General features: G+C 41.9%; 1 protein-coding gene across 10 annotated transcripts in view; it reads left to right on the plus strand.

Moving 5' to 3' along the window:
* The first annotated feature begins 556 nt into the window (after positions 1–556).
* The window catches only part of CHCHD6 (coiled-coil-helix-coiled-coil-helix domain containing 6), a 358,373-nt gene continuing 332,972 nt past the window's right edge, over positions 557–25,957 (plus strand). For all 10 annotated transcript variants that reach the window (XR_013157713.1, XR_013157712.1, XR_013157715.1 and 7 more), the window contains exons 1-2: positions 557–747; positions 25,258–25,396. Coding sequence is in view for 5 of the 10 variants with exons in the window: in XM_077116313.1 (XP_076972428.1) it covers positions 661–747; positions 25,258–25,396 (226 nt within the window). In the remaining 5 variants the exon portion in view is untranslated. The remainder of the gene's footprint in view (positions 748–25,257; positions 25,397–25,957) is intronic.

Genomic DNA, 25,957 nt, shown 5'->3' on the forward strand with positions numbered 1-25,957 from the left:
CTTCAGACAGGCCTTCCTTGCCCTCTCAATTTAAAGTGGGCCCCTTCCTTTTAATTTCTCTCACGATATCCTGATGCAGTTTTCCCTGCATAGTACTTATTGCAGTAGGTTAGTAAGTTTATTTACTTGCCTATTTTTGTTTTCATTTGCTTCATTCATTGCACTGAAAACCCCACAAAAGCGTAAGTCTTGTGATTTTTGGGTTCCCGGGAGCTAGGCGCTGGATGAGTTCTGCTCAAGAAGTAATCAATGATCAGAAGTTCGTCCCCAGACCTTAGGCTCAGCTCTCTCGGTGGTCTGTGGCCTCGGGACCTCACCCTGGGCTCTGCTTTCAAGGTGATCGATCTTTTCAAAGCGGGAACTAGACCATAACTGCCCTGCTCCTCAGCTTCTCATTCAAGATCTCCTGCCCCTAGCCGCCCTCTTTCTGGGTCCGCGCGAATCGCCGGGCACCGGCCTCCCACAGCCTGGCACCGGTGAGACTACACGGGTGCCGCGACACCTGATTGGCTGAGCTTCGGGCGGCAGCCAATAGGACGTGGCTTTGTTGGTTCACATCGGCAAGGAGGGCTGAGGCGGAAGCCGCGAGTCTTGGAAAGTGTAGGGAGCGTGAGGCGCCTGGAGTCTGGCGGCTACCTGGTGGCTTTGGAGCCTCTTGCCATGGGCAACGCTGAGAGCAGCGAGGGCCGCAGGGTGTCCTTCGGAATGGACGAAGAGGAGCGAGTCCGGGTGCTGCAGGGCATCCGGGTGAGCGGCGCCGCCGGTGGGCTCCACGAGCGAGCGATCGGGCGCGGCCTGGGTCGTGGCGGGCACTGGGGCTCCTCAGGGCGCGGGGGACCGCGGGCCGGGCGGTGGGGAGGACGCGGGGGCCGAGAGAGCGGCCTTGCGGGGGCCTGACGCGCGGCGCTCGTTGAGTCCAGTCAACTGCCTGGTGGCGAGTCTTTCTCCCTACACTTTGCCAAAGAGGAAAAATGAGGCTCGGTAGATGCCTAGGGTCGCACGTCCAGGAGTGACTGCGCTGGGACGTGAGCCGAGAGCCGGCGGTCTTCAGGCTTCACCACGACCTGGGCGCCGGCGAAGAAGGGGACAAGCGGGGAGGCCACTAGGATGCGAGGGAAGCCTTGGGCCACGTATCACAGCTCCTGTTGACTTAACTGTCACACTTCCTGAATGTCCTCCGCCCCACCCCTCCTCTTTGCACGCGCGTGTCTTGTGTGTATGCCTGAGATGCTTCCGATCATGGACCACTGCAACACTGGACTGCCTGGACAGTCCATTTGACACGCAGCAGCCAAAGGGCCCCTTTAACAGCTGTAAATCAGATCATATACCCTTTTCCTTGCCTAAAATCTGCCAGTGGATCCCAAGCACATATAAAGTAAAGAGAAAATGCCTTGTCTTGTTTTACAAAGCTCCCCTGTTCCTTGCCGACCCCTCTGACCACATCTGGTAATAGTTCCCTGGCCTCCCATCCCCTTCTAGTCACAATGGGCCTCCTTACTCTTGGTAGGAGATGCCAGCTACAAGCTCAGGACCTCACCATTTGCTCTTTTCTCTTCCTCAGCTTTTCTTGTACCTAGCTGGCTTGTCACTGATGTTGTAGCTAAATATCATCTAAGAGAGTTTGTCCTTGAACATTAAATCTAAAGTAGCTTCTAACTCCCGCACCCCCCTGTTTATTATTTTCATAGCACTCATCACAATTTGAAACTAATATTGATTATTTGTTTACCTCCTTTGTTGTGTCTGCCACTACAGCATAAGCTCTTTGAGGCTATTGGCGGGTTCGCTACCCAATTCCCAAACCTAGGATAATAAAAGCAGCTCATATTTGAGTGCTTAGAGCGGGGTGTGTATTGTGGTAAACTGTCTATAGGTATAATCTCATTTAGTTCTCAGGCATATGAGATAGGCAGCATTCTGTTAGCCCCATTTTGAAGATTAAGGAAAACTGAGACACAGAGAGGTTAAGTAACTTATCTAGGGCCACCTAGTTAACAAGTGGGAGAGCTCGGATTGAAGAAGGCCAATCCCAGGCCTGTTCCTTGAACTGCTGCTCTATACTTCCTCCTATATAGTGGGTGCTTTGTAAATATTAGTTGAGTGATTGCATGAATTAACCCAGTGAAGCAGGGACCATATTTAGATAGAATGTACAGAGCTGGGTGTTAAGTGAATTAGTCCATTGGGGAGGGAGGTAGATCAGAAAAAGACTTGAAGAGCTCTGACTTCTACACCCAGATGCTCATTAGCTGTTGTTCTTAGGTGAACAACCTTACTTTTGAGCCTCAGTCACCTTATCTAAAGGAAAAAATGGGAATGTAGAGATACTGTCAGTTCTGCCCAGGATAAGATGAAGATGTATGGGAAAGTGGATAGAAAAAGTACAGAGTGCTTTGTGCGGAGCTTCTGTTCTTAGCCTAACACAGTACTTGGTTGGCACTTCGATGCTCTATAGGTCATATTGTTTTGACCTGGCTTGTGTCAAGGTTCCAGTGGGGAGGAGATGGCTTATAGTAAAAGATCGATTTTCTGGAACCTAACTGGAATTTAGAAAGAAACTCTTGGCTCCATTTGGGTGTTCTGCCACCTGTGTTACCTCATCTCTTGCCTTTGGGAATGTTGAAAAGTTAGATAAGTTGAAGTCTCCTGAGGTTTGGTGGAGTCCCTTTGGAGGTTCTTTTAGTGGACAGAGGGTAATCTTTTTGAAGTATTACATCAAACGGGAACATTTTATTTCTAATTCTCTTACCAATTCTCCTTAAAATGTATAATTTCTATTTAAAGATGAAGAATCAGGCTAAGAAGTTAAGGAATTTGTCTAAGGTATTGCCGGAGTAACTTCTGGAACTTTATTCTGGATCTTTTGGGCTGCAAAATAAACCCTTCCCTGACTTACTCCCAGTTCCATCCATCCCGTGATATGCAAGGCAGTCTGAAAAACGACAATGTCTCTGTCCTGAAAGGGACACTGGTGCCCCACTTATTTCTATCCGAGACTTAAAACTAGAAGGAACTCTAGTTAACTGTTTAATTTGACTGCTTCCTTTTCCAGCTGGGAAAATAAATCAGTAAATGACTTGCCCAGGAGCATACATTGAGGTCCGCAGCCTCATGCTTTCAGAGCCACTACCTTCCTTCTGCTTGCTTGTGTAGCTGGTTTGAAAGGGGAGGAGAGGAGAAAGGAGGGTGATGATAATGAATTGTTTCAAGGAAGGGGCTTTTCCTGTTAGCAAAGTTCCTTGAGAGGCAGGGTGCTCATCCTGCCTTTAGTAAGGCAAATATCAATTGAAAAGATCAACAACAGAGAGTACCAGAGTGGACAAATGAGAAGTTAATTTAATGGGCAGAAAAGGGAATATTTGCCCCTGCTCCTTCAGAGAAAGTTTAATATTCTTAATGACTTGTATTTAATCTCCTGGGCCTGGTCCTAGAACATGATCTAGTCCCCTAAAAATTAAGTGCCAGGGCCTTGCTAATTTACATTCTTGTTTGCATATATTTGAATAGCTGTTCAAGCCCTAATTCCTTGGAATGGAAAAGAAATTTAATTAATGCAAAATACTGCAATCATATTCAGCTCCAGTTTTGAGAGCAAGCATGCGTAAAATACATAAAGATTTTGTTTCGACCAGCACATTTAACCTCATCCTCCATTAAGCGAACACAACACATGGCATTAATGTTCTGTACGCATCTACTTTTCCTCTTCTCCACCCCACATAAGCAGCCATCTTTGGGAATTCAGCTTATCAGGAGCCAGAGTCCTCACTGTTTTCCAGTCTCTTCTCCCAACTGCTCAGCTCCCTGCTACTCAAGTCACTTCCCAAGTCTGCTTCTTAAGCTTCAGTCTGGATAAATTCTGCCATCATTCATCCCTCCTGGGAGGCCACTGCTGAGGGGGAAAACAGAGAAGGAGACACACACGTGAGACAAGTCTTTAGATACACCAATGCCATTAAAGGCTGCATGCCGAAGGATTGCTCCCATTGACCATTTTATCACTCCAGCATATCTTTATTGTGAAGAGGTTACTTGCCAGGCACTAGGCCTGGCCTTGCAGAGACAATAAAGGAACAAGGCACAAGGTCTCTGTCCTCATGGAGATCTCAGCCTAATGGGGGGTAAAAAGTAAACAAAATAGAAACAAAAGAGTAAAAGACCTGCAAGTGCTATGAAGGAAGCAAAACCGATGCAGAGAAAATAACAGGGCTTTCCTGCTTAAAATGGGATGGTAGGTGACATTTAAGGTATGGCCTGAGCCAATCAGGTGAAGAGGATGCTTATTTAATCTGAGTTAAGCACTAAGCTGAGTGTTTTGAGAGCATTATCTCAGATATTCTGCTTTAAGAGAATTATCTCAGATATTCTGCTTACTAACTGTGAGTTACCATTATCTCCTTAGAGGTGAGGAAACAGGTTGAGTGAGGTGAAGGAACAGACTGAGTCAGTGGTATAGTTGGAAGCTCAGACTCTCTGACTCCAAACATATGTGCTTGGCAGCTGCAGGGGTTGGAATGTTGAAGCAGGTTGGCTGAGTGATGAGGCCAGACTAGTGGACTCTGAATGCTAGGCAGGGCTGTTTCCACATCTTCCTGGAGGCAACTTTACAGTTTTCTAATTAAGAGTGGAACTTTGGAAAAATTTTGTCTGGCAATGCTGAAAATTCTCTCCACCCCCTTTTTAAACAGCTTTATTGAGATATAATTTACATGCCATAAAATTCACCCATTTCAAGTTTTAGAGTTGGGCAATGGTCACCATAATTCAAGAACATTCACATCACCGCAAAAGATACCTGTACCCATTTGCAGTCGTTCCCATAGCCACCATAAACTCCAGGCAACACGAATTTATCTGCCTCTAGAAATTTGCCTTTTCTGGACTTTTCGTATAAATGGACTCATACAATATGTGGCCTTTTGTGACTGACGTCTTTCACTTTTGAGGTTCATCCATGTTGTTGCATGTATCAGTAGTTCATTCTCTTTTATTACCAAATAGTATTCCATTATACGGATATGCTGCATTTTGTTTATCCGGTCACCAGTTGATGGATATTTGAATTGTTGCTGCTTTTTGGCGATTATGAATACTGCAGCTGTGAACATCTGTGTACAAGTTCTTTTTTTGGGTGAATATACGCTTTCATTTTTCTTAGGTAGGTACCTAGAAATGTAATTGTTCAGTTATTCTATTTATGCAGTTGGTGGGTCTTTAACTTTTGAAGAAACTGTCAAAGTGGTTTCTAAGGTGGTTGTACCATTTTACATGCCCACAAGTGATATCTGAGTGTTCCTGTTTCTCTGTAGCTTCACCACACTTGTTATTGTCTGTCATTTTTTTATTATAGAATTGTAGTGGGTGTGAAATAGTATTTCATTGTGGTTTGAATTTGTATTTCCTTAATGGCTCCTGATACTGAGCATGCCTTCATGAGCTTATTTGCCACCCATAAATTTTCTTGGTGAAATGCCTTTTCAAATCTTTTGCCCATTTTTACTTCTGTCATTTGTCTTTCTATTGTTGAGTTAAAAGAGTACTTTGTTCTGGATATAAGTCCTTTGTGAGATTATGATTTGCAAATATTTCTTCCTCGTATGTGACATATCTTTTCATATTCATAACAGTGTCTTTTAAAGCACAAAAGATCATAATTTTAATGATGTTTAATTATCAATTTTTAAATTTTATCGTTTGTGCTTCTGGTATCATATCTCAGACACATATGTATAACACAAGGTCATGGAGATTTTCTCCTGCATTTCTTCTGAATGTTTTATAGTTTTCGCTTTTACCTTTAGGTATATAATCCATTTTGAGTTTATTTTTATGGATGTTTTGAGGTAAAACTCTAAGTTAGATTGGCAGACTTTTTCTGTGAAGGACCAGATAGTAAATACTTAAACCTTTGCGAATCAGAAGGTCTCTGTCAGAACTACTAATCTCTGCTGTTATAGGGTGAAAGCAGCCACAGACAATGTGCGAACAAATGGCTGTGGCTGCGTTTCATTAAAACTTTATTTCAAAATCAAGTGCTGGGTCAGATTTGGCTGACCCCAGGTCTAAAGCCATCTTTTTTTTTAATTTCCCATAAGACATCTAATTTTTCAAATGTCATTTGTTAAAAAGACTATTTTTTCCCCATTTAATTATCTTGGGACCTTTGTGAACATCAGTTGATTATAAGTATAAGGGTGTATTTCTGAACTGTCATTTTTGTTCCATTGGGCTGTGTCTGTCCTTACGCCAGTAGCACACTGTCATAATTATGGTAGCTTTACCATGGTAACTTTCTAAATTGTAGAGTGTAAGGTCTCCAGCTTTGTTTTTCTTTTTCAAGATTGTTTTGGCTGTTCTAGATATTTTGCATTTCCAAATGCATTTTAGGATCAGTTTGTCAACTTCTGCAAAAAAGCCTTTTGGAATTTTAATAAGGTCTGTTTTGAATATGTAGTTTATTTGAGTAATATTGAGTCTTCAAACCAAGAACATGAGATCTCTATTTATTCAGATCTTCTTTAAATTTTCTTAATATCATTTTATAATTTGCAGAGTAAAAGTCCTGTGCTTTCATAAATTTATTCTTAAGTATTTTATTCTTTTTGATGATATTGCAAATGGAATATTTTTCTGAATTTCATTTTTGCATTCTTCATTGCTAGCATGTAGAAATACTGTTAAATTAGTATAATGATATTGTATCCTGCAACTTTGCTGAACTCATTTATTAGTTCCAGTATTATTTTGTGGATTCCTTAGGACATGACGTTTAGGAGCATGTCATCTACAAGTAAAGACAGTTTTACTTCTTTTCCAATCTAGATGCCTTTTCTTTCTTTTTTTCTTACTTTATTGCATTGGCTAGAACCTCCGGTACAGTGTTGTGTTAAGGTGGTCAGAGCGAATGTCCTTGCCTCATTCCCGAACTTGGGAGGAAGCATTTATTCTTCCTTCATTAAGTATGATGTTAGATGTAGGTTTTTGTAGATACCCTTATTGGGTTGATGATTTTTATCTTTTAGTATTATCAGTCACCCTTCCTCTCTGTCCTTATGTCCTGTTTTTTCCTTTCTAAGCTCTTGGAGGGCAAAGGCTGTCTTTATTTATTATGTTGTTAGGCTCATTAGTACATGCATGTTTGGTTGAATGCTTGAAGTAATAAATTGACTGTCCTTCTTCTAGCAAAGCTGGCAACTTTGAGGTAGGCATGCATGAGAACCTTACTCTTCTGCTTCCAACCTTTAATGCAAACTTTTTCCATATATGTGCAGTATCCTTTCTTTCTCTTTTGCTCTTGCCCAGTGATACACTTCTGAGCTTGCCTTCTCTAATGCCTCAGCATGAATGCTGATGCTCCTTATCAGATCATTTTACATTATTATTTTTTCCTGTTAGTTTTCTTTCTTTTGTTCTTGTTAGATGTTAACCTCTGGTTGGGATTCTTACTACATGGTAATGTCTGCTCTTTAGTTGCATTCTCCACCCTAGTTAGCTGCTTCAAGACATATGGTGAACCAAAGCTCTCAAAGCATGGACTTGAGCCCTGACACTTAAAGGGATAAGCTCCTCTCCTTAAGACTGAGGTGGAGATACACTTCGGTATCCTTATGAACCCATTTAGCTTAGATTAGTTAGATCACAAGTCCTCTCCAGTTTTCCCAGCTTTAAAGCTCTGCCTGGCCAACCCTGTACATTAGTGCAGTTTGACAGAGGTGCAACAGGAAGTGCCAACTTGAGAGGAAACTGGTGGTCAAGTTCTCTACAGCTTTCTAGGGAACAGTATCTATAGATCTGAATTTCAGATTCAGCAAACACTGAGTACATCCCATATACCAATCCCTGGACTAGGCGTTTTCTCATGTGCTCTTCTGTTTGATGCTCTCAAACCATTATCACACTACTGACAGGTGTGACAGTATGAGGAAACAAAGTGGAGCCAAAACTGCAGGGAAACAGAATATTTTAGGTCTCTCTAACTTTCTCCCTGCAGCTACTAAGGAGTGGATAATCATCTTAAAACAGGATGGTGTGAATGCTGCTTGTAGACCTTTCTTTAGCATCTTCCATTGATATGGCTTGGGGTTCCCAAATGTATTGTGTATGAGACATAGTAGAGTATATATAGACAAAACTGTATTTGATGGGTAGACAGAGCAATTTTGACGGGTTTATTTGAACAGCCTTCAAATTTTTAATTTAATATTATGATGTAACTGGTAATAAAATTTAAGCAGTAGGAGAGTTAAGGTGATTTTCACCTCACCTTCTGACTTTAGAATATAATCCCTATATACATGAGATTGGATTATAATACTCCTGAACTGTATTGGAATGCTGTGTTGAAGATCTGTGTAAAGATTACTCTGTAAAATAATATAAATGTAAAGGGGAGTTGTTCATTTTAACTCTTACTAGATTCATATATTGGGCTGGTTGTCATTCTCCTTGCACCTCAGTTCTGTCATTTGTGAAATAAAGGGACCAGACTGGCCGGCATCTTTGATCCTTTTCAGCTTTAAATGCTACATTTTCTGCTTATTAAAAGGAAGGTCACATGCAGATGTTTGCATAGCAGCACTGGTTTCCTAGGATCAAATCTAAAGCTCTTTGGGCTCTGACTTGAAGGTTTCTGCCTGAGGTAAGATTTGAAGGTCTCTGGGTCATTTCAAGTTCTCTGTCTGGGGTCATTTGAAGGTCTCTGCCTGGGGTCATCTGAAGATCCCTGCATCTTTCTGTGATTGGTAGAGTTTTCAGAATAATTCCTAGATTCTGCCCTCTTTCCATTCTGCACCCTCTTTCATCTTTCATCGTGAACTGCTGGCTTCTAGATTGTACATACATAACCCACGGCAGTCCTGGATGCTGTTGGCCATCGCCCCTTGCATGTCCCAAGGGCAAATCTAATTCACTAGGTCCAGATGGAACTCTTTGCTTTTCCTCTCTGTTCCTTCGCAGTAGCCTTATTTCTTATTTTGTGAATGACGCCATCTCTCTAGTCCCTCAAGCTAGAAACTGGCATTCATCCTGCATTCTTCCTGTTCCCCATTTTTAATTACAAATTTTGAGTTTTACCTTCCAGAGGTCTCTATCCTTTTGTCCTCAAAGTCTCAGTTCAGGCCCACACCATCTTACCTTTAACCATTGGAGAAATTGTTTTTCTTCCAAAAGTCTGTGAATCCATACTTCCTGGTGCTACTAGGATAATCTTTAAAAGGTAAATTTTACTTTTAACTTTGTAGGCAAATGGTACTGAAATGCAGGTCTCTCTTCCACCTTGTCTCATCAATCCTGCTTGTGCCAGAGGTCACTCTGTTCGCGTTCATAGTGAAAGTTGATTGTGCCACTCACTTACCTGAGTAAGCTCCCTGTTGCCTGTAGGTTAAAGGCAGATTCCCTAGCCTGGCTCATGAGGCTCTCGGTATGTTGGCACCACTTTCTGCTTTCCACTGTGTGTCCCTGCCAATTCTCTAAGTTTTTTCCTGTTTCCTGGGATTCCCAGTCTTCCTGTGCTTGTAATACTTTCCTCTCCCTTTTTGACTGGCCAAATGCCTCTTCCTCCTCCTCAGAACTAAGTTTAAGTGTTGCCTTCTGGAGGGAGCCTTCCATGGTATAACTCCCCCACTCCTTGACTGCCTTAGTTTCCTGTTATTCTATAAACTCTGGGCTCACCTTCCAGCCTTATCACTCTGGGTTGAAATGATTGATTTGCATACCGACCTGTGCTGGTTTGAAGCTATTAATGTATCCCAGAAAAACCATGTCCTTTGATCCTCATTTAAAAAAAAGGGGGTATCTTTTTTATTGTTTCCATGGAGATGCAACCCACCCAGTTGTAGATGGTTTCCATGGAGATGTGTCCCCCCACCCATTCAAGGTGGGGTTGCTTACTGGAGCCCTTTAAGAGGGAACCATTTTGGAAAAAGCTCCATACCAACAGAGCCCACAGAGCCAGAGACCTTCGGAGATGCATAAAGAAAATGCCCCTGGGGAAGCCATTGATGAAGCCTGGTGAGAAAGCTAGCAGATATCATATGCCTTTACAGCTGAGAGAGAAATCCCAAATATCATCGGCCTTCCTGAGCCAAGATATCTTCCCTGGATGTCTTAGTTTGGACATTTTTATAGCCTTGCCTTAATTTGGACATTTTCATGGTCTTAGAACTGTAAATTTGAAACTTAATAAATTGCTTTTTTAAAAAGCCATTCTGTTTCTGGTATATTTGCATTCCTGCAGCTTTTACAAACTAAAACACTAACCCCTCACTGTTCCAGGAACAGGAGCCACATCCTGTTCCTCTTTCAGACCCTAGCACCTTGCCAGAGCCTGGCACAGGTCCATAAAAGACTTGTTGAGCAGAAGTTGAAGCCATTGGCTAAGTGTGTCTTGCCCCAGATGAGTCCAGAACTTTGTGGTATTAAGTGATTTGAATGAATTGCTAACATTTAAAAATTGGGAAGTTTCAAACAAACTTGGATTTGGGTTTTTTGAAAAATATTGGAAGTTCTGGTCCACATTTCCATGTGGCAATAAATTGCTGGAATAGCAAGGTGGCTGCCCTCTTTAGGTATGAGCCCCCTCCTCTCCACCATCCCAGTACACTGTTGTTGCACTGTTTTTGTGCAACAGGCCCATTTTCCTCATTTTGTTACCCGCCTGACCCCTCTGGGCATTTGTGTTTGCCATGCTTGATGTAGGTGGTCTCTGAGGGCTCTTCTTGTTCTGACACTCTGGGATGGAAATATGTGGTGAGCAGCCGGTGAATCTAATTTCAGCTCATATCAATCTGAAGGACGAGCAAGTGAAATCTCCAAGGCAACAGCCTTAGGCCAGGAGAGGAAGCTGTTTCAGAATCAGACGACGTGGGTAGCACTTCTACTGGGGTTGGGGTATCTGGGCCCCATGAGCCACCCACAGCCCAGGGATCCCTGCAAGTTTGTTTGGGCAACTCGTAGGATTGGCACTGCCCTGGTTGCTGGTCTGACCCCACCCCGTTCTGCCTGACAAGGTGAGGGGGCCTCCATCGCCCAGGGGAGCTGGAGGCCCTGATTGGGAGAGAGCAGGAGCTGCACTTTCTCTTCCTTCCTGCCCTGTGCTTGACCAATGCCTAGCACCCCATGGGGCCTTGGAAGATGTTACATTGAACAAATGGAGCTGTGGTGGTGTAGGCCTCCTTGCTTGGCTAATAACTTACCTATAACCCCAAGCAAGCTGTTTCTCTCTGCCAACGCTTTCACCATCCTTAAAGGGAGAGTAATAATACCTCTCCTGCACATAAATGAGGTGACGCCCATGAACTTGCTCTGTGGACCTTAAAGTGTTCATAAATGTAAAGAATAAGGTTTAGAAAACTGCCTCCATACTGCTACTTCTCAAATGTGCCTAGTAGTAACATTTAGTGTGACAAGAGTGCTAGTATTCTTACTGACATTCTATTACTTTCAGCAGGTAGGGTGTTTTATAAGTACCTAGGGCCCTGTAAAAAGCATTATAAATAGGGGAAAATGCGACTTGTAAATATTTTTATTTTTCTTGACTTGCCCCTTCTAGGAAAATGGTTACTCATCCCCTAAGAGTAGCTCTGCACTATCCCCTTCACTTGTACAGGGGTTGCTGTTCTGGGCCCAGGTTTGCGGTTGTCCTTGGCTCTAACACTTACTGCTTCTGTGATCTGGGGCATGTCACTTAACCCCCACTGCTCCTTGTCTCTTCCTCTGATAAATGGAATTAGCACCTACCGAAGAGGGATCACTTAGCCCACAATCTGGCATATGGAGAATGCTCAGTAAATATTAAGTAATTTTTGCTGTTATCATTTTCTTTAGATAGGAGGGAGCCCCTGTCATGGCTTTGGGTTTTTGAGGCACTGACTACAGGGTTCCCCTGCCCCAGCCGTGAGCTTTGGTGTCCCCTTCTGGAACATGGAAAAATTACATCTTTCCTCTGGTCTGCCCCTGGGCCCTCTCTGCCAGGAATGTGCTCCTTCCTTTTATGACAGGCAATCTCTTGAAGCCTTCTGTGCAACTTGTCTCTTTAGTAGCAGAACTGATTCACTTAGAACACGGACTTAGAACACTACACACACTCACAGAGCGGTTGTCAGCTCAGTAATGACACCTCCCTTCCTGCAGTGAGCCAGACTCGGGGGCCTTGCTGTCATCTTCCCCATCTATTGCTTCAAGACTTTGCCTTCTTGCAAAATCCACCTTATTTTTAAATTCCAACTGTTCACAATTTCTTGTGGATCTTTCCAGGCTTTTTCCAAGCCTATATATACAAGTATACTCTTAGCTTTTTTTATAGTACAAATGAGATCATATTGTATGTATTAATCTGCAAATTGTTTTTTTTCACTTGCCCCATGCATCCAGTCAGATGCCAGCTTTTACATATTTTTCTTCCCTACAATCTTTTGTATCCCTTGTCTCACCTTCACTCCTGCAGCCATTAACATTTTTCGGCCTTTTATTCCTGATGTGCAATATTGGGGTACCTACTTTGCCTCCAGCTCTGTCGTGACCTCATTCCCTCTTTCCTGTTCTGCCAGACTGTTCTTTGCAATATGCAGATCCTGCTCAGAAACAATCAGTGGCTCCCAGTTGACTGCAGAATAAATCCCAGCCTTCTTCTTGTCATTCAAGACCTGGAACTCCAATAACCTTTCGCATCTCATTTCTTCCTTCCTGTCTATCACACTGAATCCCAGGATTTCCCTTAATGCTCTCCCTTCTGTGTCTTTTTTTCATGCTGTCCCTTAGTCTGGAATGCCTCTTTCTGCATTTCTCATTGCTGCTATCTGACCATAAGCTCTTTGAGTGTAAAGTTCATGGCTTTTATATTATTATATTCTCTATTCTATTAGAGCAGTGATATGACCTGGGTCTTTGGTAAAAGTTTATTTAATTCATGTATTCAGCAAATATTTGAATCTCCAGTGTGGCAGGCCCTTTTTTAGGCTCTAGAGATACAAAAAGAGCAAACAGAATCCCTACTCTCATGAAGCTTATATTCTGGCAGAAGCAACAACAAAGTAATCAAATATATCCTCTGTCAGGTGGCAAAAAATGCTGTTGAGAAAAAGAAGGCGAAGTAAGGAAGAGAAAGAGTGATGGTAGGGGTGGTGCTGGTATCATGATATCAGACAGGATAGACATGGAAATGAATGAAATTCCCTTCCAGCATGTGGTTGAACTTGCTTTGAACTCTGTGTTCCCCGGCGTTCTCTTAAAAATCTTCGCTCCTCTGCTTTGATTGCTTGAGCTTTTGAAATTGTTGCTCCTTCTAGAGGTTGTTCCAGCCCGTGAGTGCTGCATAGCAAGTGCATCTCCCTTTTTTCCTGTTGTTGAGGTAAGCATCCTTTTGCTCCCCACGACAGACTAACACAGTGGTCAAGCATGTGACCTCTGGAGTGGGGCAGCCTGGTCCACAGTCTGGCATTCATCTGAATAGCTCCAGTGCCTCCGGTGGGTACCTTAACCTCACTGTACTTTGGCTTCCCTAACCAGGACTGTGAGAATTAAATGAGGTCCTTAGTGCCTCCATTGTGCCCAGTGAATGTTAACTGGTAGTGTTCTAGCGCTTAGAGTCATCAGGACTCTCTTATTCTCCATTATATTGGGGCAGCAGAACTCTGCTCATTTCTATCATAGTACTTCTGTTCAAAAATTGATAACACCCCTTTGCATTTTTAGAGCAACAGCCTTCTGCACCAACCTTTTAGTCCTGAAGAGGCGACCTGACTTACTCATGGACCCAAATGGTTTAGTAAAGAAACCTCTAGCTCTCTCTTAGGACTTTGCCTCTAAATTCAAAATTACTTCTTGGTGAGGGAAGCCTTTTAGGTTTGTTCATGGAGCGACAGTAGTTAGGAACTGGGATCTAGGCTCTCAGACACATTTGTTAGGACTTAAACAGTGAGATTGCTTTGTGCCTGTGTGAATCACAGCTTGGGGCTTGAGCTTCTCGCTGGCCTATCCTTTCCTCTGCTGGCCACGGCCTTTCATCTCTGCCTAAAGCCATGGAGCCAGAGGTGAGTTCTGTGGGCTAGAGAGAGGAGGACTGAGTTTATCTGGAGACCAGTGACAGTATCAGGAAAGTGTGCCATGGTGGTGGAAAGGAAAAGGCAACCTCTTCTTGGAATCCCTCCACTATTCCAGGACGAGGGCACTTCTAGGCTTGAGCTATAGGATGTTAGAGCTGGAAGGCACTCTAAAAAGAATCTGGCCCAACTTAATTTTCTGCTGATTACAGATCAGGCTCAGAGAGAAGAGACTGGCTCAAGGTTTCATAGCTGCATGGAGAACACCCAGCTTGGTGTACATAGTTTATAGGCAGTTATAAGTGCTCTCTATTGCTATTTTTGTTGATCTGATATTATTGATCTAATTTTTAAGCACCTAATATGTGCCTGGTACGGATGATGATAAATATTTGTTTAGTGCTTTGTAGTTTCACATAAAAGCTAATAGCGATCATTTAACTTTGCTCCAAGAGGTTTACGTGATTGCTTCATTTAATCCTCATAACAGTCCTTCAGTCTGTACCATGAGTTATTTCCACTTTACAGATGGATAAATTGACTTACAGATAAGAAACTCACCTGCCCAAGGTCACACAGCTAGTGAACCACTTAGTTGGGATTTAAACCTAGGCCTGTCTTCCTCTAAAGTACCTTATCCCGGAGTGGTGTCACAGCCAGTCCAGCCTTGAGAGGAATCCCTGTTTTATAGGTGAGCAGAGGGAAGCTCTGGGATGCTTAAGAACGGACTCCAAATCACACAGCTGGAGGGGAGACAGAGATCTTCTTCCTTGCATCACTCTTGATTCAGGTCTCTGTTCCCTGACCACCAGGGCCCTGTCTGGCCTGCCCTGCTGGCACCATGACTGGTAGGCCTCTGGCACTGAGTCCCCAGACCCGGCTGGCTCTGGAGCCCTCCATTCTGGTTCTGTTGGTACAGGGAGCACTGCCCAGATGGTGTTTATTCTCGCATGACTACTGTGTGTGTATGTATATTTGTTGATTAAAAATATTACTTGCAGTATTTTGTAGCAACATTAAAAAATATTACAAATCTCTCATTGCCAACAAGAATCCTGCCAATGTTTTCCTTAACCCCTCACTTACCAAGTAGTGTGCTTCATTTGATGCCCCCAGGGATGGGTCTGGTAAATCAGATCCTGTCACTCACCTATGTAGATCCCCCCAGGAGCTTCCTCTTGCCCTTGGATCACATTTGAACTTCTCACCTTGACCTGCCCAGCCCTGCCTTTGCCTGCCTCTCAGACCTGACCAGCTGGCATCATGAGTGGAGTACATCACTCATTGTACTCCAGCCACACTGCCCTTCTGTCAGGTCCTTGGACACTTCAGACTCATTTCTTTTGAAAGGTTTTGCATTTCTTCTCCCTTCTGCTTGGAACAAATTTTTTTCTCCTAGTTTTGAATATGTAAATGTGGCTGGGGCCTCCTGTTTAAGGGAGTTTTAGCATAAATGCCATCTCCTCAAGGAGGCTTTCCCCAACGTTTTCCCCATCTCCTGCATGCTCCCATCGCTTTATTATCTGTTTTATTTTACTTTTTCATAAGATTGGTCACTAACATCAGAGATGTTTTAACATCTCTGAAATAAAGGTCTTAAAATAGGTGGAATGTTAATTTAATTAGTGTTTTTTTTTTTCCTTTCATAGTGCTGTATTAAATAATGGTGTGATTTAGAGTCAATACTGTCTTAGGTTGGATGAAACATGATATGTGAAATTGTTTGTTTATTGTTTAGCACCTCTCACCTGCAATTAGAATGTAAGCTCCCTGAATGCATGGACCATGTCTCCATGACTCTCTAACCCTGTTGTTACTGTCTCTAGAACATTGCTCTCCCATAATGGCTGTTTAATAAACAAAATAATAATGATAGAGAATACAGCATCATTTGTTTTCCTGGCAGGCTGCTTCATCTGGTCCTCACATGGGCTGCACTGTCAGGATGTCCTTCACATGTGCCAGGGCCTACTTTTCCTGGTCATTCACCCCTCTCCAGTGTTGGCAGGTACACCACCAGCTGTGACTGCTTCTTGTCTTCAGATCATATGTGCCATGGATGTCTCCCCTGACACACGTTGATGCTAGGGCCATTCAAGGTTCAGTCCTCAGTGCTCTCCTCCCTGAGGACATAAACCCCAGGCCCCCAAGTCCCAAGAGGATGGACACATTCTGCTGGAGTCCCTGCTGCGATGGAGGTCAGGCCCAGTGGTGGGCTGATAAATGGTTAACAACCAGCTCTCTCCCCCCCAAGAAAAGGCTCTATTTTAGCATTTGCCAATATCTGTGGTGGCAGTACTCCCCACAATGGCCAATTTCAAGCTACCTTCATGAAGTCGACAAGCTTACAGAATTCCTGAAAATGTAAAAATCCGCTCCGGTGGACTGGTTCCAACACACTGCTGGGTTGCTCCAGTCTTTCCATTCAGCCTGTGTTCACTCTTGAACAGCAGGTCCATGTCTTCAACTACCTGAAAGGACATTTCCACTTAACCCTTTGCCATCACTTCACACCCAACCAGGTGTCCTCTCTTGATTCTCAGTGTGTGGCGGATTAAAGTAAGAAATGGGGATTTGGGCTTGAGGAGTTACTCTTCACTCTCCATGACAGTGACCCATTATGGGTCTTAGTTGATATAACTGCACAAATAGAGTGAACCAGCAATCTCTTGAAGATTCTTTCCTCTTTATTACCTGTGATTTTATACCTGCAGCCAAATTTGCTTGCTTTCCTTTCCCAATAATTTTTCCTTTCTTCACTTCCCTTTTTCTGTCATTCTCACCCAAGCTCTTCCACTAAGTTGGGATCCAAACTCCTTTTTCTTCTCTGACTCTATTCTCTCATTAGTTTCTTTTAAAGTTGAATCAGCCACCAGACATAGCCTTCATTTCATGATGCTGCTGCAGCAGGCCCTTGTCATTTTGTGACAAAGAGGACTCTTCCCTGCCCCAGTGTCCTCCTTATAACTTCCTGTACAGCTCCATCCATTTCTACCTTTACAGCCCACACCTTCCAGAATGAACTTACTGCTAAAGGCTTACTAGTGCAGGGGCTCCTTTTTTGACTCCACACCTGCCTGTACCCTGTTAGATATTGTCCCTCATACCCCAAAACACAGTAGCTTCTCTCCAGTCTAAATCCTGCTCTTGCTTTCAGGTACCCTTGTCGACCTGTCTTCCTAGGCTATAGGCTCTGGGGTCTCTTGCTGTTTTCTGAATGAGCTGGCATGATCTTTTTTTTTTTTTCTTTATTAACCATTTTTTATATCACATTATTTTTTTATTATTCCATTTCATTTATTTTTATTATTACTATTATTTTTTTTGGTTACAGCTTGCATGGAACATCTTTTTCCATCCTTTCACTTTCAAACTGTGTCCTTGAGTCTAAGCTGCGTCTCTTCTAAACAGCATATTGATGGATTATGTTTATTTTATCCATTCTACCAGTCTATATCTTTTAATCAGTGAGTTTAGTCCATTAACATTCAAAGTAATTACTGTAAAAGCAGTTCTTGACTGTATCATCTTGTCCTTTAGTTTTTGTTAGATATTAGTTTCCTTCTCTCTTTCCTTTAAATTACCTTTCCTCATGTTCTTCAATTCTGTGCCCTCCTCCAGACTTCTCTCTCCTGTCTTTTTTGTCAGCTGACAGGGCTTCCTTTAGTATTTCTTGTAGGGCTGGTCTCTTGTTGACTAGTTCTCTCAATCTTTGTTTGTCTTTGAAGATTTTAGTCCCTCTCAATTTTGAAGGATAACCTTGACTGGATAAAGAATTCTTTCTCATTCAGGATCGTAAATATATCACACCACTGCCTTCTCATCTACATGGAGCCTGCTGAGTAGTCTGAAGTCAGTCTTATTTGCTTTCCCTTGTATGTAGTAGATTGTTTTTCTTGTGCTGCTTTCAGGAATGTTTCTCTTCAACACCTGACAGTCTGATTAATATATGTCTTGGAGTAGGCTTGTTTGGATTTTTTCTGTTTGGGGTTTGCTGGGTCTCTTTGACTTGCATATTCATGTCTTTTATAAGGATTTGAAAATTTTCTCCAGTTATATCTTCAGCTAACTTTCCCAGCCCTTTACTCTTCTCTTCTCCTTCTGGAACACCAGTGATTCTTATATTTGTGTGCCTCTTGTTGCCTATCATTTCCCTAAGGTCCAGTTGTATTTTTTCCATTGAAAAATGGAAAATGGTAGAAATGCCAATTATTCTTCTGTTTGCTCTAGTTCTATTGCTATCTTCTAGCTCACCTATTCTTCCTTCTGCTTCTTCATATCTGCTATCATGTGTCTCCAGTATATTTTTAATTTGGTCTGCTGCATCTTTCATTTCTGTGAGATCTGCCATTTTTCTATTTAACCTCTCACATTCTTCTTTATGCTCTTCTAGTATCTTCCTGATATCCTTTATTTCTTAGTAATTATCCTTGAGTAGTTTTTCCATATTGTGTGTCCCCTCTGGAATTTTGATTTGGTCATTTGGCTGGACCATTTCTGCTTGGATCTTCATGTGCTTTATGATTTTCTGTTGTGTTCGGGGCATTTGATTATCTTGACATGGTTATTTTGCAAGTTGGTTTCCTTCACTATTTCTGATGTTCTGTATTTACTTACTTTTTCCTGACTTTCCTTTTGCGGTTATTCTCTACCACATAGAGAACCAGATCTCATGTAGGAGATAGAATTCAACTTGAGTCTATTTTGCATGGGTGCTGCAGTGGCAGAATTGCTGCCCAGCACAGGGGAGACCCAAGCCTGACTCCCAGCTGATGCCCAGCGCGACGAGGGCCATGTGCTCCTAGCAGGCCAACAGCAGGAGGTGGGCAAAGTTGTAGGTAATGAGGCCGAAGCACAGGACCACATAGCACCACTCCTGGATGCACTTGCCTAGAGAGTACAGTGTGGCCAGCTCAAGGGCCCCGGCGTGCTGTGCACACCAGGAGACCACTACCTCATCCTCGTCGAGCTCTGCCAACCAAGCTGGCTACTCCTTGGCACCCGCCATGGCCACTCTGTGGCCCACCCAGGGCACTTGGGTGGTGGCGGCAGTGGCAGGGCCACCTGGGTTGATCATTTTAGTCTTTGGTCTTCTCTCTTTCTCTTTTTCAGCAACAGCTTTATTGAGATACAATTCAAATGCCATACAATTCACCCATTTAAAGTGGCAATTCAGTGGTTTTTAGTATATTTAAAGAGTTATGCAATCATCACCACAATCATTTTAGAACATTTTTATCACCCCCCAAAAGAAAATCCATACCACAGCCCTTTGCAACCACTAATTTACTTTCTGTATCTATAGATTTGCTTATTGGATTTTTCATATAAATGAAATCACATGTGACCTTTTGTGTCTGGCTTCTTTCATTTAGCATTTTTTTCAAGGTTCATCCATGTCAGAACATGTATGAACGTCATTACTTTTTAAGGCTGAATAACGTTCCATTGTATGGATATACCACATTTTCTTAATCTACTTACAAGTTGATGGATATTTGGGTGGTTTCCACAGTCTGGTTATTGTGAATAATGCCACTGTGAACATTTGTGTACAACTTTTTATAGCATATGTTTATAGCATATGTTTTCATTTCTCTGAGGTATCTACCTAAGGTACCTAGAAGAGGGATTGCTGGGTCACATGGTAACTGTGCTTATCTGTTCAAGTAACTGCCAGACTTATTTCTCAGGTGGCTGAACCATTTTACTTTCCTACCAGCAATGTATGAAGGTTCCAATTTCTCCTCATCCTTACCAACACTTGTTATTATCCAACTTTTTATTATAGTCATTTTAGTGGGTGTGAAGTAGTATCTTATATTGGTTTTGATATGCATTGCCCTATTGACTAATGATGTTGAGTATCTTTTCATGTGCTTGTTGGCCATTTATATATCTTCTCTAGAGATGTATCTATTCAGATCTTTTGCCCACTTTTAAATTGAATTATTTGTCTTCTTTTTTTTTAATTGAGCCATAGGAGTTCATTATATATTCTAGATATGTAAGTCCATTACGGGTTAAAAGATTTGCAAATATTTTCTCCAATATTTGGATTTTGGAAAATCCGGTATTTGGATGGGATTTTCACTCTCTTGATGGTACTCTTTGAAGCACATAGTTTAATTTTGAAGAAGTCTTTAATTTATCTGTCTTTTCTTTAGTTGCTTCTGCTTTTGGTGTTATATTTCAGAATCCATTGACAAATCCAAGGTCACAAAGATTTACGCTTGTGTAACAAAAGTTTTTTAGTTTTAGCTTTCACATTTAGGTCTCTGATTCATTTTGAATTAATTTTTTAAAATGGTTTTTCATAATGAAATATAACATGTATATACTAAAGCCAATAAATTTCAAAGTACATTGAAACAAGTAATTATTGAACAGATTTCAGAGTTTGGTATGGGTTATTGTTCCAGAATTTTAGGTTTTTCCTTCTAATTGTTCTAAGACACTGGAGACTAAAAAAAATATCAACATAATGATTTAGTGTCATATTAATTTCTTAAATCCTATGTTCTCTAATTCCTCCTTCTCCTTTGATCCTTCTTCCAGTCTTTGGGGTATTTAAGCTATGCGCATTCTAGCTTTTTAATATTGGAAAGGGCTGTCAATAATATAGGATAGGGGGATAGAACTAGCTGATGTGCTAGAGACGCTGGCCCTTCTGGGTTTCAGGACTTATCTGGCCTAGGAGCCATCTGGAGGTTGTAGGTTTCTGGAAAGTAGTCTTAGTATGTGTGGCAGTTAGATTCAGTTGTCAGTTGGCCAGGGGAAGGCACCTAGTTCTGTTGCTGTGGACATGAGCCAATGATATGTGAACCTCATCTGTTGCTTATTACATCTGCAGTCAGCTAGGAGGCTGCCTGCTGCAATGAATGATGTTTAATATTATTGGCTGGTGCTTAAATGAGAGCGTTCAATGTAGCACTGCCCAGGCAGTTCGGCATTCCTCATCTCGGCCTTCAGCTCAGCCCAGCCCTTTGGAGATGCAGAAAAGAATCACCCCGGGGAAAGTTGTTGGAAACCAGAGGCCTGGAGAGAAGACCAGCAGAGATTACCCTGTGCCTTCCCATGTAAGAAAGAACCTTAGTTGAAAGTTAGCTGCCTTTCCTCTGAAGAACTAACGAAATATATCCCCTTTTATTAAAAGCCAATCCATTTCTGGTGTGTTGCATTCCAGCAGCTAGCAAACTAGAACAGTATGTGAAACTTTTGTAGAATCTCAGATAGAGCCATAGGTGTTCTTTAGAGCTAACAGAAATGATTTTGGTTGGGGTTTGGCAAAGTTGGCAATTTAACATTATCTAGCTAAAGCTTGTGTAAGAATAGCTTCCAGAATAGCCTCTTAACTCTATTTGAGCTCTCTTAGCCACTGATGCCTTATTTTGTTATATTTCTTTTCCCCCTTTCAGTCAGGAAGTTATTGTTGATCCCATAGTGCCAGGGCCAAGCTCGTCCCTGGAAGTCATGTCTCACGTTGCCAGAGTTTCACCCCTGGATGTCATATCCCATAGCAGGGAGGGTAATGATTTTCCTTGTGGAGTTGGGCTTAGAGAGGGAGAGGCCACAGCTAATCAACAAAAGAGGTTTTCTGGAAGTAATTCTTAGGCATAGATATAGGTAGGCTTAGTTCTCTGCTACAGAAATAAGCTTCACAAAAGCCTAAAGATCAAGGGCTATTGACTTGGGAGTCCCTAATATTTGAGACAGTATTGGGGTTTTCCCCAGTAGTAAAGCTTAATAGTTCCGTATTTTTTCTCCAGTGCTCCAAGGGACTTTGCCAATAGTTTTTAATTGATTGCCCAACATACTCTGGGATGTATTGGGTATTACCTTAAGCTGCGCAGAATTACAAGCCCTCTTTCCTATTCTGGGCTGTCTGTGTTTGGGTTGTTTAAATGAGCTACCCAGACAGGTTAAGTTAGATTATGTGATGCAGAAAATTTAGATTTTGAACAAAATAATCCTCTTTTCCTTTGGTCTTATTGGGTAATGAAGTTCTAAAATTGTCAATGTCATCCTTACCTCTGTATTCCGATTCACCTTAGTCCTGACCAGTCGGCTTTGTTCTATCTCTAATTAAAGCCTAATCTCTTTTTTTGTTGTTGTTTTTTTAACGGTTGTTGGATATAGCAATGCTGACTTTCAAAGTGGCAGAACTCCAGCTCTGTGTCTTAGGTGTCATACATGTAGCCAAAGTTCCAAGGAGATATCAGGTTATACATACATAGCACAGCATCTCAAATCTTGAAATCACATTAACAGCTCTGGACTGAACATAGCTAAATAAGAGCTTGCAATCTAGACCCCATTCTAAATTTTTCTTATAGGTATTTTAAATGTTTTTGTTTTTTTTTTAACTGTAAAATAAAACATATATACAAAGCAAAGAAAGAAAAAAGCAATAATTTTCAAAGCACACTTCAACAGATTGTTATAGAATAGATCCCAGAGTTTGTCATGGACTACCATTTCACCTTCTTAGATTTTTCCTTCTAGCTGGTCCAAAACACTGGTGGCTAGAAGGAATCTTAATATAGTGATTCAGCAGTCCCACTTGTTTGCCAAATCATATTCTCTCTGTTATATCTCCTCCTTCTCCTTTGATCCTTCTCCTAAGAGATCTTTGAATAATGCCTGTTCTGACTTTTTCATGTTGAGAAGGGGCGTAGACACTAAAGGATGTGGGGATGTAATAAATTGGTAATCTTGGAGAGGCTGGTCCTTCTGGGTTTCAGGATTTATCTGACTTAGGAACCCTCTGTAAATTATAGGTTCCAGGAGAGCAAACCTGGTGCATGAAACCTTTATAGAATCTTAGTTCGAGCCTTAGGCTTTCTCAAGAGTCAATAGGAGTGATGCTGGTTGGGGTTTAGCAAACCATGGCAATCAGCACTGTCTACCTGAAGCTTGTAGAAGAGTCGCCTCCAAAGTAGCCTCAAACTCTATTTGCTCCCTCTTGGCCACTGATGCCTTATTTTATTACACTCTTTTCCTCCTCTTGGTCTAGAAGGCATTGTGGATCCTGTGGTGCCAGGAACAGACTCATCCCTGGGAGCCATGCCCCTTGCTGCCAGGTAAACCACCCTGAATGGCATGTCCCACACAGGGGAAGGCAATGACTTTCCTTGCAGAGTTGGGCCTAAGAGAAAGAGGCCAAATCTGGGCAACAAGGATGCTTCCTGGAAACAACTCCTAGGCCTCGCCATGGGCAGTCGTAGCTTCTTCCCCACAGAAACAAGTTTCATAAAGACAAGCCTCGAAATCAAGAATCTGGCCCTTCCCAGTGCCTGCCCATGTCAAAAAAAGAACCTGGCCCATTTTCCTGGGAGTCCCCAGTGGTTGAGAGGTTAACTGGGATTTCCTGTTAAAGGTATTTTCTAAAAGAAACCATACGATATTTGTTCCCTTGTTCCTGGCTTATTTTGTACTACATAATGTCCCCAAAATTCATTCACCTCATTGCATGCCTCATGATTTTTTTCCTTTCTCTAGCTGCATAGTATTCCATCATATGCATACACCACAATTCACCACTGAATTAGTTTTTGTATGGGGTGTTAGGAAGGGCTGCAAATGAATTCTTTTGTCTGTGGATATCCAGTTGTCCCAGCATCACAAGACCTGTGAAGTAGTCTTGGTACCCTTGTCAAAAGTCAATTGACCATAGATACGTGGATTTCTTTCTGGAATCTTAGTGCTATTCTGTTGATGTGTATGTGTGGTCTTCTTTTGTCCTGTATCAGTACTTAGCTATTTGATTTGTATTTATCTTAAATATTAGAGGGACTCAATTATTATTACAGTTTTTAGTTAATAAATGTTCATGGTAAAAAATTAAAACAGAGAAATGTTGGAAGTGAAAATTCTGATCTTGCTCTCCCTGTGGCTACTTCCAGGGGCTAATCATTGTGCATACTTTGATATGTAGCCTTGTAGACTTTGACGTCAGAACACAGACACACACACACACACACACACACACAATGATATGCACATTTAAGTGTAAATTCAAATGTACATTCAAAAGAGTGCATATATTTACATTTGGCTATATTTATATTTGAATACCTGCATTTTAATAAATATGTATTTCCTTTTATACAATTAAATACTGTTATATGACTTTAAAAAATCAGCAGTAAATGTCCCATACATCCTCTCATGTCAGTGTATTTATGTCTCATCTCAGTTTTTCTTAATGGTTGTATAATATTTCATAGATTATAATCCAAATATTCCAAAATGAATTTACTACTGCAGGCGTACTGGTGTATGTGCCCTTTTCATAGAAGTGCTATGATAGAGGTATTATGATTTCTTTTACCAATCCTCTATTGTTGGATGTAAATGTTGGTTCTAGTTTTGTTTTTTGTTTCTGTTTTCTGCTGTTTCCCACACCCCCACAGTGAGAATCCTTGTCCATGTCTCTGGGTACATGTGGGAGTATTTTTCTCAGCTAGATATGCAAAGTCATTATTAATCTCTTCCCCTTAACTGTGCTTTATGATGCCTTACACATATTAAGGACTTAATAAATATTTACTGAAGTGAACTCTTAAGTGTTTTTATTCTAGATTTCTCCCTAGCTTGCTATTTCATCTCAGTGAACTGTTTTATGACACCCTCATGCCTATTTCAGTTCCTCTAAAATGAATAAAAGTTTTCGTTATCCAATCTTCATTAGGGGGAACTAAGGTTGCATGAGTCAAGCAATATTTTGATTATCTATTCTATGTGTGGCACTGGCAAGTCTACTGAGATGAGTAAGGTACAGCCAGTATAAATATATAAATATTTAAATATAAAATATATAATACTTAAATACAAGTATTTATAAGCCATTAGGATGAGACCTGTAGTAGGTGTAGGACTCTCCACGAGGCCCCAGAGCAGATGTGAATTCAGAGGGGTGGAGTAGAAAATGAGAACTCAGGTTCCACTGTGTACAGGTGATGTAGAGGGGAGTTGTTGGAGCTGGAGCTGGAGAGACAATAGGAGACATATTAAGGTAGGCTGGAATTCTAGGCATAGGAATTTAATCTGGTGGGCATTGGGCTTTCAAGTGAAATTACATTAATGGACTTGGTCTTGAGGAAGCAATGTGCTTGGTCGACCTGGGTCATAAGTAAAGTGGAGTCTTAATTGCCAGAGGGTATGTAATAGAACTCTTCCCTGACCCTCTCTTCCCATTCTCCAACACTTCCCCTAGCTGTCTGAAGATGTGGTTAACCGTATGAAGGATTCCAGTCAGCCTTCCAAAGCTCAGCAGCCAGCTTCTCCATCTAGGACCCCCCCTGCATCTTCTGCATTTGGTTCTCCAGAAGGCAACTCCAAAGCCCCTAAGAAAGGTATGGTGAATTGCAACGATTCTGCCTCTTCTGGGAACAGAGGGTGCAAGGAAGGATAAACAACATGCTCATCAACATATGTCACTGCTCATGTGGCTCCAGTTTGTTTCTGGGTACTGTGAGCAGCTCCTTTCTGATAATGCTTTCCAGGAGAATGTGGCTTTCTGTGTATGACAGACACCATCTGGTACAATGAAAGCAGTAAGTTTAGGTAGAGCTTGAGTGACTTAGGCCAAACTGGTTTCCCTTACTCTATTTCAGTTTCTCCATATGTAAAAAAGAGGGAAAAAAAAGAGGTAGAAGGGCCTAATTTGACAACTCAGGTAAGAAGTTGCTTTTAAGGATCCTGGAAAGAAATATTACCATAAAAATTTGCTCTGGTATGGGCCAAAGAATTACAGGGGTTTACATGAATTGGGCCAACTAAGGGGGAATTGAGTCAGTGTCTGTGGCACCAGCATTTGCCACTCTGACATCACCCTCGAGTCAGTTGGGCCTGGCCTGGCTTCTAGGATGGTCTACCCTTGGGCTGCTTGGAGGGGAGTCTACCATCTGAGTCCC

Source organism: Tamandua tetradactyla, chromosome 9 (genome assembly GCF_023851605.1).
Source record: "Tamandua tetradactyla isolate mTamTet1 chromosome 9, mTamTet1.pri, whole genome shotgun sequence".
In the NCBI taxonomy this organism is placed as follows: domain Eukaryota; kingdom Metazoa; phylum Chordata; class Mammalia; order Pilosa; family Myrmecophagidae; genus Tamandua; species Tamandua tetradactyla.